Source organism: Phoca vitulina, unplaced genomic scaffold (genome assembly GCF_004348235.1).
Source record: "Phoca vitulina isolate PV1807 unplaced genomic scaffold, GSC_HSeal_1.0 scaffold97, whole genome shotgun sequence".
In the NCBI taxonomy this organism is placed as follows: domain Eukaryota; kingdom Metazoa; phylum Chordata; class Mammalia; order Carnivora; family Phocidae; genus Phoca; species Phoca vitulina.
This window is the reverse complement of record NW_022589800.1, coordinates 907,875-916,850: the sequence shown is the minus strand read 5'-3', so window position 1 is coordinate 916,850 and position 8,976 is coordinate 907,875. Positions and strand designations below refer to the sequence as shown.

General features: G+C 54.4%; 2 protein-coding genes across 4 annotated transcripts in view; one reads left to right on the top strand and one right to left on the bottom strand.

Annotated features, from left to right (window-relative positions):
- The window catches only part of PEA15 (proliferation and apoptosis adaptor protein 15), a 9,233-nt gene extending 5,594 nt beyond the window's left edge, over positions 1-3,639 (top strand). Inside the window, exons 2-4 of the mRNA XM_032397164.1 lie at positions 118-291; positions 1,347-1,502; positions 1,649-3,639. Of these exons, the coding sequence (XP_032253055.1) occupies positions 120-291; positions 1,347-1,502; positions 1,649-1,713 (393 nt within the window). The 5' untranslated portion in view covers positions 118-119 and the 3' untranslated portion in view covers positions 1,714-3,639. The remainder of the gene's footprint in view (positions 1-117; positions 292-1,346; positions 1,503-1,648) is intronic.
- The window catches only part of DCAF8 (DDB1 and CUL4 associated factor 8), a 42,222-nt gene continuing 36,183 nt past the window's right edge, over positions 2,938-8,976 (bottom strand). For all 3 annotated transcript variants that reach the window (XM_032397161.1, XM_032397162.1, XM_032397163.1), the window contains exons 12-14: positions 7,197-7,316; positions 6,643-6,759; positions 2,938-5,934 (exon numbers count right to left, since the gene is read on the bottom strand). In XM_032397161.1, the coding sequence (XP_032253052.1) occupies positions 5,818-5,934; positions 6,643-6,759; positions 7,197-7,316 (354 nt within the window). In that variant the 3' untranslated portion in view covers positions 2,938-5,817. The remainder of the gene's footprint in view (positions 5,935-6,642; positions 6,760-7,196; positions 7,317-8,976) is intronic.

Here is an 8,976-nt window from a genome sequence, read left to right as displayed (position 1 = left end):
CCCCCCCCCCCCCCCGCCCGCCCGGCAGAGTGGAGGTGCTGGTGGGAGGTGCCAGTGAGTAAACCCTACCTGCACCTCCAGCTCAGCAGCCTCTCCCTTTGTTCCTCCCAACCCCAGTCATGGCTGAGTACGGGACCCTCCTCCAGGACCTGACCAACAACATCACCCTTGAAGATCTGGAGCAGCTCAAGTCGGCCTGCAAGGAGGACATCCCCAGTGAGAAGAGCGAGGAGATCACTACTGGCAGTGCTTGGTTCAGCTTCCTGGAGAGCCACAACAAGCTGGATAAAGGTGGGGGGCGGGGGGCCCCAGCCTCTCGGGCCCAGTGCGTTCAGCAAAGGGAAGCACACTGAGAGCAGCGGTCCTCACAGCCAGCACGGGGCCCGGGCACCACTGTGTTACTGTGAGACGCGAGAGAGAGCATCGGTCTGTCCCAGGACACTAAAATACGAGTTAGAAGTGATCAAAGTAAAACCACACGTTCTAACATTCTCCCATCCACGGCCAGAGACCGCTGTGCCGGGACAGGCTTGGGGCGGGGAGTTGGTCTATTGAGATGGCCCTGAAAGGCAAGTGGATTTCAAAGGCAGGGTCCAAAGGAGGGCACGCTTGGCAAAGGACCAGAGTCACACAGGCAGGAGCGTCCGGTGTGTCCAGCAGAGCAAGGGAGCCCGCTTAGTTTGCCTGGGGGCCGAGTAAGTTTAGAAGTAGCTGGAAAGGTACGTTAAGGCTGTGCCGTGGAGGGTCTTGAGGGCCGGGGTGTGAGCAGGCGGGTGAGCCGCCGGATGGCCCTGGGGGGCGAGCAGGGAGGGAGGCTGAGGTGGACACAGTCCCATTAGGAGGCACCTGCAGTAGTCCGAGGGGAGGAGCCACGGAGGAAGGACTGAGGGCGTCCACGGTCTCCTGGAACTGGCCCAGCCGCGGAGCGCGTCCTTCTGGCCACACGCGTGCCTTGTCTAGAGACTGCACCCCTCCAATCCCGCACGTGCTAGCAGGAAATTCTGACGCTGACTTGGAGGAAGAGTGGAAGGGGCACAGGGTGGGTGTAGGGTATCAGGAAGGCCAGTTCATCTTTCTGTTCTCCCCTGCCCACAACGTGGGACCTTCTATTTAGCCTGAATCCCTCCTCCTCACTCCGTAAGTTGGGAACTTCACTGACCAACCACCTGCTCTTCCTGGGAACAGCCCTCTGTATTGTTGGTGTCTTAGCTTTCTGGTCCTGCTCAGGAGCTCCTTCTCTTCCTGTGCTGCCCCCTCCGATGACCAGGTTCCAGAAGCCCGGTCTGCTAGGGCAGGGGAAGCCGGCCTCTACAGCCTGGCTGACCCTGTTTCCTGCCTTCCTCCAGACAACCTCTCCTACATCGAGCACATCTTTGAGATCTCCCGCCGCCCTGACCTACTCACCATGGTGGTGGACTACAGAACCCGTGTTCTGAAGATCTCGGAGGAGGATGAGCTGGACACCAAGCTAACCCGTATCCCCAGTGCCAAGAAGTACAAAGGTAGGAGCCCGTGTCTCTAACACGCACCTCTGCCCCCTCCCGTGGGTGATCCTTGGAGTGCTTGGGTTTGGGGCAAATGGAAGCGGATGTGGTGGGCCTGTCTCCCACGCCTTCCGTCCCTGGACACCTCCCTTTTTGCCCCCCAGACATTATCCGGCAGCCCTCTGAGGAAGAGATCATCAAATTGGCTCCGCCACCGAAGAAAGCCTGAGCGAGGGGGAGGAGAGGAGGAAGGTTGGACCTTCAGTGGACCACTCCCTTCCCCCAGCCTCCAGGGGAGGGGCAAGGGCAACCCCCCCAGTCTACCCACTTACTAACCTGGTCCTAACCCCCTTACTGTGCGCGTGTGTGTGCGTGTGCGCACGCTCTGGCTGTCTGTCTATATGTCTAGCTCATCTAGTTCCTCCTCCTTGTGAGGGGATGGGGGTCAGGCGGGGGGGGGGGGGCTTCGTTTCCCCACTTTAGGGGGAGGTGGGGGCTATTTCTATGCAAATAGAAATGGGCACATTCCTCCTACTGCCCTTTCCTCTATGGCTAAAGTGTGGGAGCAGAAAGGACCTGTATTTTCCTACACTGAGGAGCCGAGCTGGAGGGAAAGCATGGGGCGAGGTGGGTGCATCTAGTGAAAAGCAGTGGGAGGGAAGGTGGTCACCCAACCCCCACCTGGAAGGGGCAAAGAAAAGCCAGAGTTCCACGTCTGTACCCCGTGCTGGATCGGCTGAGGGATCCTTTCTAGATGTTCCTCGGGTTGGAGGGCCTGGGCCCCAGCAGGTCCCTTTTTGCTCCCCTCCCATGGGCCTAGGATGGGTATGAGCCAGGGATCTAATGAGAGAGGACCACAGGATCCTTCCCTGGTCCCAAAGTACAAACTTCATGAGCACCCAGCTAGATCCTAGAGTCCCCTCCCCCCCAAGAGCCCATGCTAGGAGCAGGCCCCACTGCACCAGACATGGGGATGTAGACAGAGTGGGGTCCTCTTTGCCACTCCCTTTATTCCTATTCAGACTGTTGCACACACGGACTCCAAACCTAGGGAGGCTGAGCAGTGAGCTCCTTAGGTCTTAGCTCCAGCCCTGCCCCACCCACAGGGTCCCAGCGTGGTTACTGCAGGTGACCTTCCCTCTCTGGGGTCTAGAGCACCCCCAGCAGGAAAGAAAGGAAGAAGCTAATTAGAGCCTTCTCCTTTGCACTGACCGCCCCCCGCCCCCCCCCAGTTCAGTCCAGGAGGGGACTTTGCTAGCCCGTCTCCCTTGATATCCTGGCGTGTTGGGCTCGTGAATGCCTCCTAGCCACATCACTAGACCCCAGCCTCCTCCCTGTGCCAAGATGCTCCCCCCGCCCTGACCGTGCTGTGTGTACATATATACCTACATATATGTATATTAAACCCGCACTGCCATGTCTGCCCTTTCTTGTGGTGTCTAGCATTAACTTATTGTCTAGGCCAGGGCGGGGGTGGGAGGGGAACGCCACGGCCAAGGGAGTGCCAGTCAAGTTGCTACACAGTCAAAAGGAAAATTAAACTTTAAATTCACACGCCATCTCAAGAGACTAGAGAAAGTTGAAGTTCAGAGCTTGTAAGATGTGGGAGCAAAACGTAAGTGGGAGGGGAGGACTGGCTGTTGGAAGAGGGAAGAAGCCAGACTGGCCGGAGAGCAGCTTGTCCTCCCCGCCCGGCCCGGCCCCGCCGTCCCCTCTGGCCACTGCTGCGGACACCTGCCTTAACATGTCCACCTGGAGTACTCCACAGTTCTGCCTTAAAGGACCTTCCCCCGTTCACCCAGCCCTGTCTGGCTTCTCCCTCAAGGACAGAGAGATACTTGTCGAATTGGGAGGGGGGGAACTGAGCATGAACTGTCCTTCCAGTCAGGATTTATGTGATGTGAGAGTGTGTGTGAGAGAGAGAGGGAAGGAATAGGAGCCTTCTCTGAAGAGAGAGGGTGAGTTGGGAGGAGGGAGACAGGGTCATTTTCAGCAGAGTCTAGTAGTATCTCTGTAAGGCCAAAATCATCTAAAAAGACTAACCTGCCCTCCCACCCCCGTACGGCTGTGAGATTGTCCCTATCCTATGCTCCTCTGTCTGCAGTGTGCACGGCCTTGTTCTAACCCTGGAATAAAGGTGACTGACTGTAATGTATCTGATTCTAGAATTTCTGTGAAGGATTTGGGAGCCTTTGGGAAGGGAGGGTGAATAATACCCCCACATCCCTCACTGCAGCCTGGAACAGAGGCCAGGGAAACGTTTAGCCCTCGTGGTGCCCTTCCCTCCCCGGTCCCCTAAGTGGCCCTGAGCTACGGGGCTGACCCTACGCACACGAGTCTCCAGCTGGAGCCTGCGCCTGCACACACGGCTATCCCAGACCAGACCGCCCCAAACTGCAGTTAAGGACAGGGCCAGGCACCTACACTGGCACGAACAGAACTGGCCCATGAGGAACAAACGGGCCACACATCACACACACAACAGCAGTCAGAAAGAAAAAAAAAAAAAAAAAAAGCTTTACTGAGAGAAAATACACAACAAATTCCAGAGTGCACGGGTTTCAGGCCACTCCGTCACCCCACCAGCCGTGGGAACGCAGACCACTCAGTCACCACACGTCCCCTACCTCGGGGGACGTGCAGCAGCTCACATCTGGTCTGACAGTTGCTAAGAAAAAGGCCAGCAGGAAGGAGTGTCTGGGAATTCCATCCTTTCTCTGTTCCCTTCCTTCCTGGCCTGTTCTAGTAGAATCAGACTGCCCCAGGGTGCAGAATTCCTGGTTGGGGGCGCAAAGAAATAGCAGCACAAGCAATAGGGCAAGAATTCAACTAGGCCTTTCATCTCCGTGACCAGTGATGAGACGGGTGTCCAAGCCCCAGCCATCTTTATCCGTAAACGATGTGTCCCTCAATCGCAAGGTATCAAGAGGCGGACAAGCTGTAATGGCCAAGCCAGGAGGGCTTTCTCTACTACACTCCTGCACTAAGAAGGGAGCGGCTGGGGTGAGGTGGGTGGCTTAAAGAATCAAGCAGCTAATGCTAAGAGTGAACGTGTCCTCTGTCACATACAGTATGAGGAGAGAGAGTCTGCAGTGGCAGAACCCTTCCTGAAGTCCGAGTTCAGTCAAGTTTTAAAGATGGGCCAGCCTCTGGTTAGGAGAGCCATCCTGGGAACCCCCCCAAGACAGAAGGAGAGGTAGGAGATCTGAGGCAAAGAACTGAAAGGAATCTTCCTGTTTTCCCAACCCCGAAACCGCGGCAGGAGGCAGGGAAGGGCAGAACTGAGGATCCTTCTGCTCTTGAGCCTCCAAAAACTGAAGGGGTTTGCCCCGATCTCCAATGGCCACACACACAGGGTGGGCTGAACCCAGTGTGACCACAACATCATTACTTCCGCGCTCTCCTTTCAGTCCCTTTATTGTAGTCATAGAGAATATATAGGTATTTAAAACTGACAATAATTTTATCGTGATACATCCAAGTTTGACTTGCTTTTTAATATATTTATAGATATAAAATTAGGCCTCTAACAGTGACAGGGCAAGGAGATTGCTGCCACCAAACAACTTTTTTTAAAAGTAACAGAAGAGGTAACACATCCTTCCTATTCTTCCTCCACTTCTGCCCCTCCTCCCACCCCCCCCAGCCTCCCTCACCAGACCTAGTTAGGGGTGATGGGATTAAGAGAAGAGCGTGAAGGACACATCATCAAGTGTGAAACACTGTGGGAAGTACAAAGGATGAATGGGTGGGAAAGAAAGTCAAGAGTGTGGCATGGTTAGGGGCTCTAAGGACTTCCCAGAAAAAACAAGATCCTGGGTTGGGGTTGTTCAGGGGGGAAAAAAAAAACCAATGCAACTGTCACAGACTTTTAAAAAATAAAGAAGAAAAAGGCCAAAAACCTAAACCAAAGAGGGAGTGGCACTTCTACCACCCCCACTCTGGCCCATTGGTACTGAACAGCCAGTTATCCCCACCCCCCCACCCAAGAAACAAGGGAGATTAAAGAAAAGGAAACCCCATTCCCTACCCCAAACCAGTTAACAAAATAGGCTCCCCCCTCCCAAAAAACAAGGCTTTGGGGAGAGGCCATTTCTGCTGAGCCCTGTGCACCTCTCCATGGAGCTCATCCCGGGGCTTGGCTCCCATTCTTAGCTACTCCGCAGGTTCGCTCCCCCTCTGGTCTGTCTGTCTCCTGGGATGTCTTTCTTTTTTATCTAAAGCAAAAAGTCCAAAGTGCGTGTCTGCTGAATGTAAGGGCCTGGGACAGGAAAGGGCTGTCCAGGCAGGATCGGGTTGGCAGCCCCAGCCCGCCCCTCCTGGGTACGAGGCCTCAGGACGGCATGCACTGCACCCGGTCGGGGCCCTCCTCCTCGTCCGATGTGTCTGAGGAGCTGGGAGACTCATCGGAGTCTGCGTCTGTGGCCCCAACCCCAGGTTCTCGCCAGCGCTGTAGAATGGGAAAGGCTTGTTAGTAATTTCCCTGGAACAAGGACAAGCCTGTTAGGTCTTAACTCTAATTCAGATGCTCTAGGCCAGGGGCAGCAGAATTTTTCTTAAAGGGCCAGATAATAACTATTTTAGAGTCATGGGCCATAACCCTGTTGCAACTACTCAACTCTGCTGCTGCAAAATGAAAGCAGCCACAGACAACATAAATGAATGGGTATGGTTGTATTCCAATAAAACTTTATTTGCAAAAAGCAGGCAGCATGCCAACTGCCAGAGTTTGCTAACCCCTGCCCTAGGCCTCTTCTGGCACAAGGGAAAAAAGGTCACCCTATTCTCATCCAAGTCCTGACCAGGCCCGACCCTGCTTAGCTTACGAGACCAGACAAGATGCGCTGCCATCAGGCTGCTAGGGCCATAGGCAGGTCACCCTATTCTCAACTCCTTCCCCACCCTCATGCTCTGCCTTCACTTATGAAGACAGCACTCTCGTGCGTGGCGATGGGGAACAGAAAGCAGACACCACCCATTTTGCCCGATGGTTCTTCCAAGGCTACATCAGGGCTCTGATGGGGATGGAAGACAAGGGATCGGACACCCCACCAAAACCACCTGATCTCTTTTTAAAGTAGCGAGGAAGCGTGCACTAGAACGTTTCACCCTCGAGAGTGTCACTGCCCTTGGGAGCTCACCTCCTACGTCAGCTTACCCGGTGGTGGCGTCTCTGTCTCAGGTGATGCATGAGGAACCAGAGCATGTGACTATCGAACAGGTCGGTGTGGTGCAAGCTATCTTCATCCCGCTCCCGTTTGTTCTTCTTTATCACCTAGAACCAAACAGGGTTGCAGGGTTGGGGGTTGGGGGTGGGTAATGAACAGGAACCCTGGACCTGATCAGAAAAAACTGGCTTTCCATCCCAGTGAAAACTTCTTTTAAGAACTGTTAACCCGAAGGGGAGCTAGATTACGTCAGGAAAGTATGAGCCAGGTTTATCCACTGAGAAGCCTGGGAAGCTCTAAAATAGAATAAGAAATGCTTCCTCAAGACACCGCACCCCCACTCCACCGTGAACTAGAGGCACTCCGCAGCTGCCCCTGAACCCCTGCGTTGGGACTACTCCCCGAGCGGCAGTCACAGCAATGGCGGGGGGGAGTCGGGGGCGGTGTTAAAGCAGTGCCTTTAAAGAACTGGGCAGGCGGCTATTCCTTCCCGTGACAACGAAGATTCAAAATGTAACGTGGACATCTGCAGTCAGCTACTCACGTCCTTCAGCCCTGTCAGCTCGGTGGAAGTTTCAGCTGTGGGTGCCCAGATCTTGACATCATGGTCGAGGCCACTGGTTGCCAGTACAGGCAGGTGAGGGTGGGGCTCGAGACAGTTTACCTGGTCAGGAAGAAAGAAAAGCACAAGCTCAGGGGTGTATGGGAATAGGGCTTAAAAAACCACTACTCACCTTGAGCCAAACATAGTCCTCAATCAGAGCTGAGGCAGCTGCTGGAAGGCAGGCCCAACCATCATGAGTGTAGGCCAAGGGCCCTGGGGGTGGAAGAAACACTGGACACAGACTGGGTATAAGACCAGGCCCATCTCTCATTTCCTAAGTATAGGTAGGGCTGGCCTCACCCTAGACACAGCCCTAGGGGTGGGCGGGTGACTGGCCAAGCTTACTGCTGGCTTCACAAAAAGGCAGTGAGGTCCGGATGACCTCATCCACTCCGGATTCCACAGCTCCAACTTGCCCAAGGCTGGGGAAAAAAAACAAAACAAAACAAAACAAAAACCTCTCCGTGGCTTTCACCAAATGGCAAATAAATTTTTAAAAATGAAGAAAGCAACAGCTGCCGCAGAACCCCCAGAAAAGAGTCCAGGGACAATTACATTCCCTTGGCGCTGTGGACTCGAACTGGAAGGAGGCACAGGCTGGGAAGAGGCGGAGCTGGGGAGTGAGCAGGTAGTGGAGGCTCAGGTATGCTTGTGAACCCTGCGCGCCCCAGGGTACAGCACCCTGCTGTCTGCCCCGAAAGCCCAACAGGCTCAGCTAAAGGGTGGCACAGTGTAGGGCGATAGCTTCCGCGGGCACCCACGGTGTCCGTATCAGCCACCTCTGGGTATAGTCACTGAGCAGGAGAAAGGTTCTCCCGCAGACAGGCAGGCCTTCTGGCTTAGGCAGCTTCCTTCTGTCTGGAGGCACCCATGCCCCCTGCTGTCTGACTTGGAAACATCAGCCTTCCAGATGGTAGGGCAGGGCAGGGTAGGGCAGGGGCAGGGCAGGACAGGGGCAGGGCAGGGCAGGCAGCTCCCATGGCCACTGGAAGAGCTGGTCCCAGATCTAGCTGCTAATAAAGCATTTTCGGGCTTTTAGTCAGATGAGGAATAGATAGGAAAAGCACCCGGAAGGAAGAGGGTGTGGTCCTAGCCGCTCCTCACCCGCCCCCCCATCCCATCCCATCCCGCCTTGCAGCTGCCCTATAGGCCAAAAAAACAACCCCTGGCAAAAAGCCTCTTTTATCTTTTACTCCTCTCTGGACCAGGCTCTTCTGCCTGGCCTGCACGCGCAGAGGGAGCAGCTGAGGGGAAACTGGGGCCAGCATGGAAAATAAAACTGACCCACAGACTTCCAATCTTCTTTGTTCTTCCATTTTATAAGTAAATAAAAATGCTCCAGAAAAGACTGAAGCTAAAGCCTGAGCCTAAGAATAAAGCAGAAACCCCATTTCTCTTCTCCTTGTCTCACTCCCCATGTCAGCTCATCGCAAAGTTTACACTGGGGCTCTCTTAGGCAGTGTGGAAGTTTCCGGCATCTGCAGCACGAGTAGGCACTAGACAGGAACTCCACTGCCTGAGAATATGATCAAAAGATACGTGACAACTTACACATACAAACCTGAACTCATTCATCCACCTCCTGATAAGCCTTTGCTAACCCCTCTACTCTGACCTAGCTCTGCTTGAGCATGTCAGTAAAATCAGAAAGCACAGAGGAGAAATTCCTTGGGACTTAAGACTAAGGGCAAAGCCAAGGGAAAGAGGAGTTAAGAGTCAG